The 16,879-nt window shown below is 36.1% G+C and overlaps 1 protein-coding gene across 1 annotated transcript; it reads right to left on the bottom strand.

Annotated features, from left to right (window-relative positions):
- Window positions 1-854: 854 nt before the first annotated feature.
- Window positions 855-13,205, bottom strand: LOC137011491 (cytochrome c oxidase subunit NDUFA4). The gene is made up of 5 exons (XM_067374377.1): window positions 13,164-13,205; window positions 8,606-8,691; window positions 8,438-8,440; window positions 4,404-4,464; window positions 855-958 (listed from the first exon to the last, which is right to left on the bottom strand). Exons 1-5 carry the CDS (start codon window positions 13,203-13,205, stop codon window positions 902-904), a joined length of 249 nt encoding a protein of 82 aa, XP_067230478.1. The 3' UTR covers window positions 855-901.
- Between the last annotated feature and the right edge of the window lie 3,674 nt (window positions 13,206-16,879).

Raw genomic sequence — 16,879 nt, 5'->3', positions numbered from 1 at the left:
CAATCAGGCATAACATTATGACCACCTTCCTAATATTCTGTTGCTGCCAAAACAGCCCTGACCCGTGGAGGCATGGACTCCTCTAGACCCCTGAAGGTGTGCTGTGGGATCTGACACCAAGATGTTAGCAGCAGATCCTTTAAGTCCTGTAAGTTGCCTCCATGGATCGGACTTGTTTGTTCAGCACATCCCACAGATGCTCGACTGGATTGAGATCGGGGGAATTTGGAGGCCAAGTCAACACCTCAAACTCGTTGTTGTGCTCCTCAAACCATTCCTGAACCATTTTTGCTTTGTGTCAGGAGCATTATCCTGCTGAAAGAGGCCACAGCCACCAGGGAATACCGTTTCCATGATGGTCTGAACAATGCTTAGGTAGGTGGTACGTGTCAAAGTAACATCCAAGGTTTCCCAGCAGAACATTGCCCAAAGCATCACACTGCCTCTGCCGGCTCGCCTTCTTCCCATAGTGCATCCTGGTGCCATGTGATCCCCAGATAAGAGACGCACACACACCCGGCCATCCATGTGATGTAAAATAAACATATATATGTCTCTTGTGAAATATTATTCCAATGTAAATCAGCTGTTTTCTATGTGAATATATAGTAAAGTGTAATTTATTCCTGTGATCAAAGCTGAATTTTCAGCATCATTACTCCAGTCTTCAGTGTCACATGATCCTTCAGAAATCATTCTGATATGATGATTTGCTGCTCAAGAAACATTTATTATTATCATCAATGTTGAAAACAGTTGTGCTGCTTCATATTTTAGCTAGCTATTAAAAGAACTGAATTAATTTGTTTTCAGTAGAAAGAGGACAATCAGGGATACAGCGTTTAGTAAGTAAACCTGTAGAGTGTGTGTGTGTGTGTGTGTGTGGCTCCTCTGAGGTCTTTTAAAAGTCAGGTCCTTCCTTCTTCAGACTCTCATAGTCTGTGGTGATGGCCACCAACTGTGTAAAGAGAACGAGAGAATACATTTAAATGTAGTTAGCGTAAATTAAGATCATCAGAATATCATAAACGACAAACAAGAGTGCACACACACACACACACACACACACAGTGTCTGACAGGGTCTGCAGCCCTTTGTTACGTGATCTGGCTCCGTGTTTGTTTTTCAGGAAAAGACATAAAATTCTGGAAATAAATCCAGAATATTTACATAGCTATACTGTCAATTTTAATTCAGAAGTGTGTAATGCAGCGTTTATGGCATGAGCTTGCTGTTTCTTTACTAAGAGATCAGACGCACCACTTTCTCCTGCTTGACCAGGAAAAATCCCTCAAAATCCTGCATTCATGCTTTGCTGTTTTTGTGAAAAGGTCTCGGAGCGTCAGGTTTTCTGTGACAGAAAGCGTGTTTACGTTCTGAATGTGTGACAGGAGACACGTTCCTCAGCCGCTGTTATTTTATTCTCACATTCTCATTGATCTCTCTCTCTCTCTGCTTCTGTTTCTCTCATTATGATTAATGTTGAGACGCCGCTGGACTCTTGATTTCTGACCTTTGGCTCCTTTTGAGAATCAAACATGTTGAGTCGTGACCTTTGGTGAGCCCAAACGCAGACTTCCCATGAACACACGCGTGTCTCCTCTGAGGAAACCTCTCTCATTCTCTCTGTCTGCCTTCGTTAATACTTTCATTAATGGTTGGAGGTGATCAAGATGTTCCAAACGAGAACAAAACATTCACCCGCTGCGACATAAATTATTCCTTCTAAAGCAGACGTGACCGAACGCTGTGTTTTTCACACGAGCCTCAGGCGCACGAGACTTATCTAGAAACAAGAAGTCACCATGAAAATAAAATGGACAATTCTTATTTTTTTTTATGGAATATTGCAGTGTTTATTATAAATGAATTATCCGTAGTTTTTAAATTCATGTGCCTCGTAATCAAAACTAGATAAAAAAAGTTCAAGAAAAACTTTGAAGTTGGCTTAAGAAAGCATGACCAGAAAGTTTGAAGAAGTTTTACAAGCTTTTTTAAAGGTTTTCAGTTTGAAGTTTACAGTCGTTTTAAAGTTTGATAGTTTTGAAGGCAATACACTATCAGAAATAGAACAGTTTTAACACATTGTTAGCATGAATTAGCATGTTTTTCCACATTGCTAGCATGAATTAGCACGTAGCTACCATTTTTTAGCACATTTTAACATTAATTACCACATATTGCTAGCATGTTTTAACGCATTGCTAATATATTTTAACTAGGGCTGGGCGATATATTGAATGCTTTTGTCACGCGCATTTCGTCAGTAAAGCCGGTTCCCTGATTGCCGCTAAATCGCCATCACCTGCTTTCAAATGAAGTGGCATTTAATAGACAGAGCTGTAGTTCACTGATGAGCCACGCAATATCGCGTTCATTATCAATATGAATCGCCGTCGATATTGAAAGCGATATTGCGTGGCTTGTTAGTGAACTACAGCTCTGTCTATTAAATGCCACTTCATTTGAAAGCAGGTGATGGCGATTTAGCGGCAATCAGGGAACCGGCTTTACTGACGAAATGCGCGTGACAAAAGCATTCGATATATCGCCCAGCCCTAATTTTAACACAATGCTAGCATTAAATAGCATTTTTAAGCACATTGTTAGCATAAATTAGAACATTGCTAACATGTTAACATATTTTGGCATTTTTCTAGCATAAATTAACGTTTTCGCACATTGCTAGTGTGTTTTAGCATGTTAGTAACACGAATTAACACATTACCAACATGTTTTAACACTGTTAACATTAACATGCTGCTAGCATTAAATTAGCACATTGTTAGCATGAGTTACTACGATGCTAGCTTGAATTAACATTTTAACACATTGTTAGCACAAATTAGCCTATTGTTAACATGTTTGCAACATGTTTTAGCACTTTGCTAGTATTAATTAGCATGATTTAGCACATTGCTATCATGATTTAGCATTCTTCTAACATGACTTACCACATTGCTAACGTGTTTTATCACATTGATAATATATTTTAACACTTTGTTAGCATTAATTAGCATGTTTAAACACATTGCTAGCATAAATTAACATTTTGTTAACATGTTAACGTGTTTTAACATATTGCTAGCTTGAATTAACATGTTTTTGCGCTTTGCAAGTGTGCTTTAGCATTTTGCTAACATGAATTAACACATTGCCAACATAACACATTAACACATTGTTAACATTAGCATGTTGCGAGCATTAATTAGCACATTGTTCGATCGAGTATAATGTTTTAACACATTGCTAACATTAATTTGCACAATGCTAGCTTGAATTAACATGTTTTAACACATTGTTAACATGAATTAGCATATTGCTATAGGTAACAGGTTAGCAAAATGTTTTAACAATTTGCTAACTTAAATTAGCGGGTTTGCTCGCATTAATTAGCACATTGCTAACATGTTTTAACATTGTTAACATGAATTAGCACAATGCTAGAATGAATTATGTTTTCGCACATTTAGTGTTTTAGCATTTTACTAACATGAATTATCACATTGCAACATGTTTTAATGCATTGTTAACAATAGCATGTTGTTAACATTAATTAGCACATTGATAACACGTTTTAACATTGTTAGCATGAATTAACACAATGTTAGAATGAATTGATTTTGCATGTTACTAACACGAATTATCACATTCCAACATGTTTTAACGCATTGTTAACATTAGCATTTTGTTAGCATTAATTACATATTGCTAACATGTTATCACCATGTTTTAGCACTTTGCTAACTTTTATTAGCACATTGCTAACATGTTTTAACCCATTACTAGCATTAATTATATGTTTTCATGATTTAGCAATTGCCAGCAAGTTGCTAGTGTGATTTAGCATTTTGTTAACATGCTTTATTAGAAAAGATTTAGAAAAGATATAGCACACTAAGTCAGAACAGTCTGAAGGTCTGACCCGAGTTTAGTGTTTGTAGAGTTAAAGCTCTAGGAGGAGGCGGGACAACCTGTCACTTATTACATGAGATCCACCAATAGCAAACCACAACCATCCAATCAATTCCCCAAAGACAAAATCAAGCCCCGCCCTACATTTGTTCTTGTTCCTGAAGCCAACTTCCCTTTCATTACTTTAAAGCTCCATATTAAAGTGCATGAAGTGTGTTTGTTTTTTCGGGTTAATTAAGAGCATCATCCAGGCATTTGAAGTACCCTTTTTTCCTTTTTTGGAAATTTCAATCACACCATACTAAAAACAGCATAGAATAGTGCCTGTGTTTGCTAATATACAGCTTGACGTCTCCTGTCACGCATCGCTCCATCGTGTGCGATGAAACTCTGCACGCGCGCCGGCTGATCCAGGAACAGCGGGAGTGACGGATCTGTCTGCGCTGTCAGTCTGCAGCTGATCACAGAGCAGTCGCTGGGCTGTTTACCTTGTACTGATAGGTCGGGTCGAGTTTGTTCCACGGTTCAGGGTTATTCTTCCTGTCCCAGCTGACAGAATGAGGGTAAGGCCAGACCGAGAGAAGAAAGAGAGCGAGTGAAAAAAACAGCACTGGGAAGGAGGGAGAGACGATGAGGATGAGTGACTGTAAAGGAGGGTAAAACTGAAGGAGGGTAATTATCAGGAGGAGGTGACGGAGGCCAGTTTTTTGGCAGACTGCCATTGTTCATTAATATGGAGGCTTGTTTACGCCACTAAATGAAAAAGGTAATTTACTTTTTTCTCAGAATTGCAAGATTTAAACTCGCAATTGTGAGATATAAAGTCACAATTGTGATATAAAGTCAGAATTGTGAGGTATAAAGTCAGAATTGTGAGTTATAAAGTCAGAATTGTGATACAAAGTCAGAATTGCATCTTATAAAGTCAGAATTGTGAGATATAAAGTCAGAATTGCATCTTATAAAGTCAGAATTGCGTGATATAAAGTCAGAATTGTGATATAAAGTCAAAATTGCATCTTATAAAGTCAGAATTGTGATATAAAGTCAAAATTGCATCTTATAAAGTCAGAATTGCGAGTTATAAAGTCAGAATTGCGAGTTATAAAGTCAGAATTGTGAGTTATAAAGTCAGAATTGCATCTTATAAAGTCAGAATTGTGATGTAAAGTCAGAATTGTGATGTAAAGTCAGAATTGTGATGTAAAGTCAGAATTGTGATATAAAGTCAGAATTGCATCTTATAAAGTCAGAATTGCGAGATACAAAGTCAGAATTGCGAAATAAAGTCAGAATTGCATCTTATAAAGTCAGAATTGCGAGATACAAAGTCAGAATTGCGAGATATAAAGTCAGAATTGTGAGATATAAAGTCAGAATTGCATCTTATAAAGTCAGAATAGCGAGATATAAAGTCAGAATTGCATCTTATAAAGTCAGAATTGCGATATATAAAGTCAGAATTGCGAGATATAAAGTCAGAATTGCATCTTATAAAGTCAGAATTGCGTGATATAAAGTCAGAATTGCGTGATATAAAGTCAGAATTGTGATATAAAGTCAGAATTGTGATATAAAGTCAGAATTGCATCTTATAAAGTCAGAATTGCGAGTTATAAAGTCAGAATTGCATCTTATAAAGCCAGAATTGTGATATAAAGTCAGAATTGCATCTTATAAAGTCAGAATTGTGATATAAAGTCAGAATTGCATCTTATAAAGTCAGAATTGTGATATAAAGTCAGAATTGCATCTTATAAAGTCAGAATTGTGATGTAAAGTCAGAATTGCATCTTATAAAGTCAGAATTGTGATGTAAAGTCAGAATTGCATCTTATAAAGTCAGAATTGTGATGTAAAGTCAGAATTGCATCTTATAAAGTCAGAATTGTGATATAAAGTCAGAATTGCATCTTATAAAGTCAGAATTGTGATATAAAGTCAGAATTGCATCTTATAAAGTCAGAATTGTGATGTAAAGTCAGAATTGCATCTTATAAAGTCAGAATTGTGATGTAAAGTCAGAATTGCATCTTATAAAGTCAGAATTGTGATATAAAGTCAGAATTGCATCTTATAAAGTCAGAATTGTGATATAAAGTCAGAATTGCATCTTATAAAGTCAGAATTGTGATATAAAGTCAGAATTGCATCTTATAAAGTCAGAATTGTGATATAAAGTCAGAATTGCATCTTATAAAGTCAGAATTGTGATGTAAAGTCAGAATTGCATCTTATAAAGTCAGAATTGCGTTACATAAAGTCAGTATTGCGAGTTATAAAGTGAGAATTGCATCTTATAAAGTCAGAATTGCGTTACATAAAGTCAGTATTGCAAGTTATAAAGTGAGAATTGCATCTTATAAAGTCAGAATTGCGAGTTATAAAGTGAGAATTGCATCTTATAAAGCCAGAATTGCATCTTATAAAGTCAGAATTGCGTTACATAAAGTCAGTATTGCGAGTTATAAAGTGAGAATTGCATCTTATAAAGTCAGAATTGCGTTACATAAAGTCAGTATTGCGAGTTATAAAGTGAGAATTGCATCTTATAAAGTCAGAATTGCGTTACATAAAGTCAGTATTGCGAGTTATAAAGTGAGAATTGCATCTTATAAAGTCAGAATTGCGTTACATAAAGTCAGTATTGCGAGTTATAAAGTGAGAATTGCATCTTATAAAGTCAGAATTGCAAGTTATGAAGTGAGAATTGCATCTTATAAAGTCAGAATTGCGAGTTATAAAGTGAGAATTGCATCTTATAAAGTCAGAATTGCGTGATATAAAGTCAAAATTGTGATATAAAGTCAGAATAGCAAGATATAAAGTCAGAATTGTGATATAAAGTCCAAATTTCATCTTATAAAGTCAGAATTGTGATGTAAAGTCAGAATTGCATCTTATAAAGTCAGAATTGCATCTTATAAAGCCAGAATTGCGAGTTATAAAGTCAGAATTGTGATATAAAGTCAGAATTGCGAGATATAAAGTCAGAATTGCATCTTATAAAGTCAGAATTGCGTGATATAAAGTCAGAATTGCGAGTTATAAAGTCAGAATTGCATCTTATAAAGTCAGAATTGCATGATATAAAGTCAGAATTATGATATAAAGTCAGAATTGCATCTTATAAAGTCAGAATTGCGAGTTATAAAGTCAGAATTGCATCTTATAAAGTCAGATTTGTGATATAAAGTCAGAATTGCGAGATATAAAGTCAGAATTGCATCTTATAAAGTCAGAATTGCGTGATATAAAGTCAGAATTGTGATATAAAGTCAGAATAGCGAGATATAAAGTCAGAATTGTGATGTAAAGTCAGAATTGTGATGTAAAGTCAGAACTGTGATATAAAGTCAGAATTGCATCTTATAAAGTCAGAATTGCGAGTTATAAAGTCAGAATTGCATCTTATAAAGTCAGAATTGTGATGTAAAGTCAGAATTGCATCTTATAAAGTCAGAATTGTGATATAAAGTCAGAATTGCATCTTATAAAGTCAGAATTGCGAGTTATAAAGTCAGAATTGCATCTTATAAAGTCAGAATTGTGATTATAAAGTCAGAATTGCATCTTATAAAGTCAGAATTGTGATATAAAGTCAGAATTGCATCTTATAAAGTCAGAATTGTGATGTAAAGTCAGAATTGCATCTTATAAAGTCAGAATTGCGAGTTATAAAGTCAGAATTGCATCTTATAAAGTCAGAATTGTGAGTTATAAAGTCAGAATTGCATCTTATAAAGTCAGAATTGCGTCTTATAAAGCCAGAATTGCGTCTTATAAAGCCAGAATTGCATCTTATAAAGTCAGAATTGCGTCTTATAAAGCCAGAATTGCATTTTATAAAGTCAGAATTGCGAGTTATAAAGTCAGAATTGCATCTTATAAAGTCAGAATTGCATCTTATAAAGTCAGAATTGTGAGTTATAAAGTCTGAATTGCATCTTATAAAGTCAGAATTGTGAGTTATAAAGTCAGAATTGCATCTTATAAAGTCAGAATTGTGAGTTATAAAGTCAGAATTGCATCTTATAAAGTCAGAATTGCATCTTATAAAGTCAGAATTGTGAGTTATAAAGTCAGAATTGCATCTTATAAAGTCAGAATTGCATCTTATAAAGTCAGAATTGTGAGTTATAAAGTCAGAATTGTGAGTTATAAAGTCAGAATTGTGATATAAACTCGCAATTCTGATAAAAAATGTCAGTCTTTTTCCCTCGCAATTGGACAATTTAACATACAATTGCGAGTTTAAATCTTGCAATTCTGAGAAAAAAAGTAGCAATTACCTTTTTTATTTTTTATTTCATGGCAGAAACAAGCTTCCATACATTAAGCAAAGGTTGTTTCTCACAGGGATGAATTAATACACACAACAAACAGAAGCAACTAACAACAGCTCATCATATCAGAATTTATATTGCCTGTTACAAATATTACACTGTGCTGTTACATTGTAACAGCACAATATGATGTCATGTGACTGACTGTCTTGTGTTGTGTCAGATTTAGAACATACAAACTGCTCTTATATCTTCTTTGGAACATCTGAAGAAAGTCCAACAGGTTTGAAACAACATGAAGGTGAGTAAATGATATCTATTTCCCTTTATGAGTGTGTACTGTAAATGCTCAGTAACTGCACTGTAATGTGTGATGATTTTCCGGGTGGTTTTGTCCATCTCACCTGACGTGAGGCCCACGAGCCAGTCGGATCAGATAGAGAGAAGCTCCCCCCATACCCATAAACAAGAAGATGAACTGAGGGATGAGCTGAAAGAGAACGAGAAGATCATCAGACGTCAGTGTCTCGTGTTCAGTGTGTGTTACTCGCTCTAAAGTAAAAATACACTCCAGTGCAAAAATGCTTGGCAGACACATCACAAGAGCGCCGCCCTGCTGTTCATGAGAAATGTGTCCCAGTGTTATTAGGGGTTCAAGAGCGTAGAGCTGAAACTCCAAAACCAAACCAGTGCAGCAAGATATATAGCTTTCTTGTAACTTTCCTTGGTGAAGAGCAACACCATGGATTCGATTCCCAGTAAATGCATGAACTGATAACATGTACACTTTGAATGCAATGCAACTTTGGAAAACAGCATCTGCCAAATGCATGAATGTAAATACCCAAGTAATGACTCATCTGGTTTAAGTGACTTTAACTAACTCAGCAAGAACTGCTGCTCCATCATGAGCGTGTTTGAGCTGAAAGAGGGAAGCGAGCGCAGGACGGGACACGTTCCTGACACGTTTCAGAACGCAACGGCGTGTGAAATGGAGCTTGTGCAGTTAGAAGTGTGTGTGTGGTTATGTACTTGTGTGGAGTAGGTTTCCGGTCTAAATGAACAAACACACACACTCTCTTTTATATGCAGTGTGTCAGTCTGGGTTGAGTGATGAAGGACACAGCCGCTTGTGTGTGTGTGTGTGTGTGTGTGTGTGTGTGTGTGTGTGTGTGTGTGTGCGCTGCCGATCAGACTGAGTGACAGGATCACACACACACACATCCTACTGGGAGACTTCAGTGTGTGTGTGTGTGTGTGTGTGTGAATGATAACAGGGATTAGAATAGAAATACATATTAAAAGAGGAAATGTGACGCATCAGTTCGGATGGCAGAATCGCCACATTTTTTCTGCGTTTAAGAAAGTGAAAGACAGGCAGACACAGACTTAGCCTTATGTTGTCAAAACTGCCTCCTGTAACAGTTATTTGCATAATCCCCCAGGGGTTACTGGGAGATATTCAAATTAGCTTATCAAATATGTTTAAGCGTCCTAAGCCGAGCGCAACATGTGTTTTTTGCTTTGGTTCCTCTCATCTCGCAGCTGAGCTCAATCCTGATGGGCGTTTTGTGGTCAGTTGATGTTTTTGCATCGAGTGTGTTCATTTGGTGTGATAGTTGGTTTGATCATCTTTGTGTAGATGATGATGAAGTTTCACTTATTTTTATTTTTTGATTATATCTTGATTTTCAATTAGTCTTTGTTTTGTTTTTTGTTTTTTTAGTCTTCACAGCCCCGCAAGCTCTTAATACTGTGTTTGATTAAGTGGGAACTTTGATTGAAAATACAAAAACTAAAGCAATTTTCTTTGTAATTTGTTCACTTTGTAGTGCACGTTTTACCTTTCTGCTGAACAAAAATGTTAAAATGTCATTATATATATTTTTAATGATTTAGTTGTTTTTCTTTGTGGATCAGTGTGTGCTGTGCACATGTTGAAAGACCCAGCTAACAGGAAACGCTCTGTCAAGGTTCTCTCAAAGTTCTTCCAGTAACATTAATAAAAAGTTCAAGCAAAGTTATCTGGTCTTTAATAATGTTAGCACAAAAACATTATTTATATGAAGATTTTTTTTTTTTTTTTATAATTTGTTTCAGTTGGACGTTCATCTAACCGTTTTTAAATGTAACAATTTTTTTTAAAAAGTAACATTCCCATAATGTTAGAAGAATTATCAAATGTAATGTTCTCTTAATGCTCGCATAACCAAGAAATTTTATTTAAAGATTTTAAAAACAATGTTTTTTATGGAAGCTTGTTTCAGCCACCGAATAAAAAAGGTCATTGAAACTTTTTATTAACTTTTTATTTTTTATTAACAATTCTGACTTTTTTCTTGCAATTGTGAGTTATAAAGTCAAAATTGCAAGTTAAAAAGTCAAAACTGAGATATTAACTCAATTGCGAGATTTAAACTCAGAATTGCGAGTTATAAAGTCAGAATTGCGAGTTATAAAGTCAGAATTGCGAGTTATAAAGTCGGAATTGCGAGTTATAAAGTCAGAATTGCGAGTTATAGTCAAAATTGAGATATTGACTCAATTGCAAGATATAAAGTCGGAATTGCAAGTTATAAAGTCGGAATTGCGAAATATAAAGTCGGATTTGTGAATTAAGTCAGAATTGAGAGATATAAAGTCAGAATTGAGTTATAAAGTCAGAATTGAGTTATAAAGTCGGAATTGAGTTATAAAGTCGGAATTACGAGATATAAAGTCGGAATTGCAGAGATGTACAGTCGGAATTGCGAGTTGTAAAGTCAGAATTGTGAGGTATAAAGTCGGAATTGCGAGTTATAAAGTCAGAATTGTGAGTTATAAAGTCAAAATTGCAAGTTAAAAAGTCAAAACTGAGATATTAACTCAATTGCGAGATTTAAACTCAGAATTGCGAGTTATAAATTCAGAATTGCGAGTTATAAAGTCAGAATTGCGAGTTATAAAGTCGGAATTGCGAGTTATAAAGTCAGAATTGCGAGTTATAGTCAAAATTGAGATATTGACTCAATTGCAAGATATAAAGTCGGAATTGCAAGTTATAAAGTCGGAATTGCGAGATATAAAGTCGGATTTGTGAATTATTAAGTCAGAATTGAGAGATATAAAGTCAGAATTGAGTTATAAAGTCAGAATTGAGTTATAAAGTCGGAATTGAGTTATAAAGTCGGAATTACGAGATATAAAGTCGGAATTGCGAGATGTACAGTCGGAATTGCGAGTTGTAAAGTCAGAATTGTGAGATATAAAGTCGGAATTGCGAGATATAAAAGAATTGCGAGTTATAAAGTCGGAATTGCAAGTTATAAAGTCGGAATTGCGAGATATAAAGTCGGAATTGCAAGATATAAAAGAATTGCGAGATATAAAGTCGGAATTGTGAGATAAAGTCTGAATTGCGAGTTATAAAGTCAGAATTGTGAGATATAAAGTCGGAATTGCGAGATATAAAAGAATTGCGAGATATAAAGTCGGAATTGTGAGATATAAAGTCAGAATTGTGAGGTATAAAGTCGGAATTGCGAGATATAAAAGAATTGCGAGTTATAAAGTCGAAATTGTGAGTTATAAAGTTAGAATTGTGAGTTATAAAATCAGAATTGTGAGATATAAAGTCAGAATTGCGAGATATAAAGTCAGAATTGTGAGATATAAACAATTGCGAGTTATAAAGTCAGAATTGCGAGTTTATATCACAGTTCTGACTTTCTGAGAAAAAAAGTCAGGATTGTAAAATAAAAAGTTATAAGATAAAAAGATATGATCAAATGTATTTATTGTTATTTTTTTATTCCGTGGCGGAAACAAGCTTCCATATGTTTTCAATGTTGAGAAGACATTCAGGAAAAACACCTTTTGATAACATAATAAGAACATTAGCAAAACGTTCCTAGAACACCTTTTTGTTAGCTGGGGAGTGAAAGAGACTTGATAAATGTACAGAATTATTGGACACATACTGTATATGTGGCGCTTTGCTCCTGTGTGCTTTTCATGAGTGTCATATTCAGTGTTCACACTTTTGAGTGAGGAAAACAACAACTTTCTTTTTTATTTGTGAAGTCACACTTGTTAGTCACTGTAACACCTGTGTGATGGCCGTAAGAGAGAGAGAGAGACAGACAGCTTTAACAGCATCTGCTGCAACATCTGCTCCTGACCTGCAACAACTCAAAGACGTAAACTGAATTCAGCAGCTGCCGATCCCAGAGTTTTCTGTCCCTTCAGTGAAATATCTCCTCACAGAAAGAGTTTTTGCTAGAGAAGTTTTGCTATGTTTGTCCTGTTCTCCGTAGACAGTAGTTCCATGCATTTACAGACCTCTGAAATACAAGAATCTCAGATTGCGTGTTATATAATAATCACTCTTAATATGTTGCTGCTAAACACAGTGGCGGTTCATTGGCATTTGCGTAACAGTCGTTCATTTAGTTTTGGTAACCTGCCAAACATGAGAATCTGGGTCATCACACACTCACAGTCATTAATAGAGCTGTTGTTTGAGAAAGCAATGTTTGTTTTGTTCGTCTTGGGTTTATCGTTTAGTGTTTTTTTTATGTGGTGAATAAATCTTTTACTGTGAGCAATTATTTTGTTTATCTACAGTAAAACTATAAATGGGAAGGTCAATAAAAACTCTTTACTGTTCTCAGAAAAACTATGATGCAGCATCACAATAGAGGACAGTGATGGTGAAGCTGACAGTCATTTCACATCTATATCGCTTTATTTCGATTGAAAGCTTATTTCTACATCGCTTTATACAACACAGACTGTTTCAAAGCAGCTTCACAGAAATAAACAGGAAAATAACAGAGTCAGTGATGCAAAACTTCATCAAATATGAGACAAATTCAAATTCTGCTGTAAAGACAGTAGTATCATCATTCAGTTTTGTTCTCATCCTCAAATAATATTACTTTCTTATAAACCCAACTAAGTGAATGTCAGTGTTGGACTCACCCCTGGATGTTTCTTTGCATGCTGGTACATTGTTCTGAACATGTTGACCTTGAGCTCCGGCGACAGTAGTGGACGGACAGTAGTTATGAACAAGTGTGAACTGCGTGTTCTGTAAGCGGGTCAGTTAGTGCCGTGAGAGATGGATGGATACTGTGATCCAATTAACAGAGTTAAACCCCTGAGACGGACCGAATGACAACATGTGCTGCCGTGTGTTTCAGCTCACAGTGTTTGCTGTCATTAGAAGATTAATGGACTGCTTAATATCTGCTAACACTTTATTTTGATGCTCCCCAACTGACTATATGTAACTTTGAAAGTACATATCAACTTATTCTACTAACCCTAACAGGCTACTGATACTCTAATGAGAGTTACTTGACATGGAGTTGCAAAGTTACTTATAGTTGTTAGAAGGTCTAACATGGACCATTGAAATAAAGTGTAACCGAATTTTGATTCATCAAATCAGTAATTCTGTCTTTATATCTCACAATTCCAACTTTATATCTCGCAGTTCCGACTTTATAACTCGCAATTCAGACTTTATAACTCGCAATTCAGACTTAATATCTCGCAATTCCGACTTTATAACTCGCAATTCCGACTTTATAACTCACAATTCCAACTTTATAACTTGCAGTTCCAACTCTATATATATTGCGAATCCGACTTTATATCTCGCAATTCCGACTTTATATCTTGCAATTCTGACTTTATATCTCAGAATTCCGACTTTATAACTCGCAGTTCCGACTTTATAACTCACAGTTCTGACTTTATTTCTCGCAATTCCGACTTTATAACTCGCAATTCCGACTTTATAACTTGCAATTCAGACTTTATAGCTTGCAATTCCGACTTTATAACTCGCAGTTCCGACTCGATATATATTGCGATTCCGACTTTATATCTCACAATTCCGACTTTATATCTTGCAATTCCGACTTTATAACTCGCAATTCCGACTTTATAACTCGCAATTCCGACTTTATAACTCGCAGTTCCGACTTTACAACTCACAGTTACGACTTTATTTCTCGCAATTCCGACTTTATAACTCGCAATTCCGACTTTATAACTCGCAGTTCCGACTTTATAACTCACAGTTACGACTTTATTTCTCGCAATTCCAACTTTATAACTCACAATTCTGACTTTATAGCTTGCAATTCCAACTTTATAACTCGCAGTTCCGACTCGATATATATTGCGATTCCGACTTTATATCTCACAATTCCGACTTTATATCTTGCAATTCCGACTTTATAACTCGCAATTCCGACTTTATAACTCGCAATTCCGACTTTATAACTCGCAGTTCCGACTTTATAACTCACAGTTACGACTTTATTTCTCGCAATTCCGACTTTATAACTCGCAATTCCGACTTTATAACTCGCAGTTCCGACTTTATAACTCACAGTTACGACTTTATTTCTCGCAATTCCGACTTTATAACTCGCAATTCCGACTTTATAACTCGCAGTTCCGACTTTATAACTCACAGTTACGACTTTATAACTCGCAATTCCGACTTTATAACTCGCAGTTCCGACTTTATAACTCACAGTTACGACTTTATTTCTCGCAATTCCGACTTTATAACTCACAATTCTGACTTTATAGCTTGCAATTCCAACTTTATGGGCCCTATCTTGCACCCAGCGCAATTGACTTTGTACACCGACGCATGTGTCATTCCTATTTTGCACCCGCGCAAAGCGCGCTTTTCCCTCCACAGAAGCACGTCGCTAAACTAGTGAATGAACTTGCGCTCCCTCTGCGGTTCAGCGCAAAAAAGGAGGCGTGTTCCGGCGCAAACAATCCCTGGTGCTATTTTGCTGTTCCATTAAACAATTGCGCCACTGACCAGAAAAAACCTAGTCTAAAGTCAGTGGCGCGTTGCGCGTTGTTCATTATGCTATTTTAAGGGCGCATGCTTGACCATAATGTATAGCGTGCACACCGCGCATACACTTTGCTCATGTAATTACACAGATGCAACAGTTATTTTTGCAAATCATATGTTACACTAAAAAAATATTAACACATGAGATGACGGAAATCATTGTGGTGTGCCACGAAGATGTGAAAAAACCTGTTTAACCGACGCTATTTTGGGTGCGTTTCTCCCATCCCCATACAACACAACTTCTCTGTCTTTCACTGCTCTTACAAGAACATCAGTCTCCTCGGCTGTGAACCGCTCCTGGCGTGCGCCTGGTAAATACGCCATAATAATAGCAATCCATAATGGAATTTGCGCACCTGCTTTTAAAGGGAATGTTGGCTGACGCTCTGATTGGTTTATTTCACGTTATGCCCAAACCACACCTAGCTACTTCAGACCAACCCATTTTAGATTTGCGCCGGGTGCAAGAGCCATTTATCCCGCCGGGAAAATAGCAACAGCGCCGAGACCCGCCCACAAAGTTACTTGCGCTTCGCGCTTTGACACTTGCGTTTCAGATCGTTAAAATAGGGCCCTATAGCTTGCAATTCCGACTTTGTAACTCGTAGTTCCGACTCAATATATATTGCGTTTCCGACTTTATAACTCGTAGTTCCGACTCAATATATATTGCGTTTCCGACTTTATATCTCGCAATTCCGACTTTATATCTCGCAGTTCTGACTTTATAACTCCCAATTCCAACTTTATTTCTCGCAATTCTCACTTTATGACTCACAATTCCGACTTTATAACTGACTTGATGATCCTTCAGAAATCATTCTAATATGATGATTTGCTGCTTAAGAAACATTTATGATTATTATCGATGTTGAAAACAGTTCATATTTTTTTGTTTTCAGGATTCTTTGATGAATATAAAGTTCAAAAGAACAGAATTTATTTGAAATAGAATCTTTTGCCACATTATAAATGTCTTTTTAATGCATCCTTGATGAATGAAAGTATTAATGTCTTTTAAACTTTTGAACAGTGACATATATATTGAATACCTGTATAGATGAATATTCAGCCGATATAAGCTGCATGTCGTTAGATAATGTCATTGGAAGGTCTCAGGAACAGAAGGAAGAAGCGTCTGGTGTCTTTTGTGTTGACACATTTTGGGGTCGCTGCCAGCTGACAGTCTGCTTCGAGCTTTGACCTCTGACCTTTGACCTCAGGGAATATTCACACAGACTGATTGACGGTAAAAAGCTTTCAATCGACTCATAACCCATCATCTGATGTCAGCAGCTCGAATGAGACTCTGATGACATTGAAAGCTGCGATTTAAAATCTTCCAGCAGAAGACTGTGTGTGTTCTTGTGATGTCATCAGAGGTGACATGATGATGTCATTTTGCATTAGGGTCATGTGACATTTATGGTTCAGAGAAAAAGAACACCTGTATGTGTGACTGACCACTCATGCAGAAGAGACAGACTGCCATAAAGATGAATGTAAATGTTAACGGATATCTGCATTTTTCTGTGCACTCTTCCTTTAACACATCACTGTAGTTTTCTCTCTTTTATGGAAGCGAAGAAAGAAACACTTTTAAGGATCCCTCTTTTTTTATCGAGTTTCCATTGTTCAAGACGTTTGAAATGAAGGCGGCGCTGCGACATTAAAGACGTGAAGAAATTACTTTTCTGAGAAATTGATTGTGGTTTACACAGACTGTGAAGAATAGCAGGTTTGATTTCTCTTCCTCCTCGATTCATTCTGCCCTGCACAGATCTGGATGTTTACAAAGAGC

This window comes from Chanodichthys erythropterus, chromosome 21, assembly GCF_024489055.1.
Source record: "Chanodichthys erythropterus isolate Z2021 chromosome 21, ASM2448905v1, whole genome shotgun sequence".
NCBI classification, from domain to species: Eukaryota; Metazoa; Chordata; class Actinopteri; order Cypriniformes; family Xenocyprididae; genus Chanodichthys; species Chanodichthys erythropterus.
This window is presented reverse-complemented; position numbering and strand designations above follow the sequence as displayed.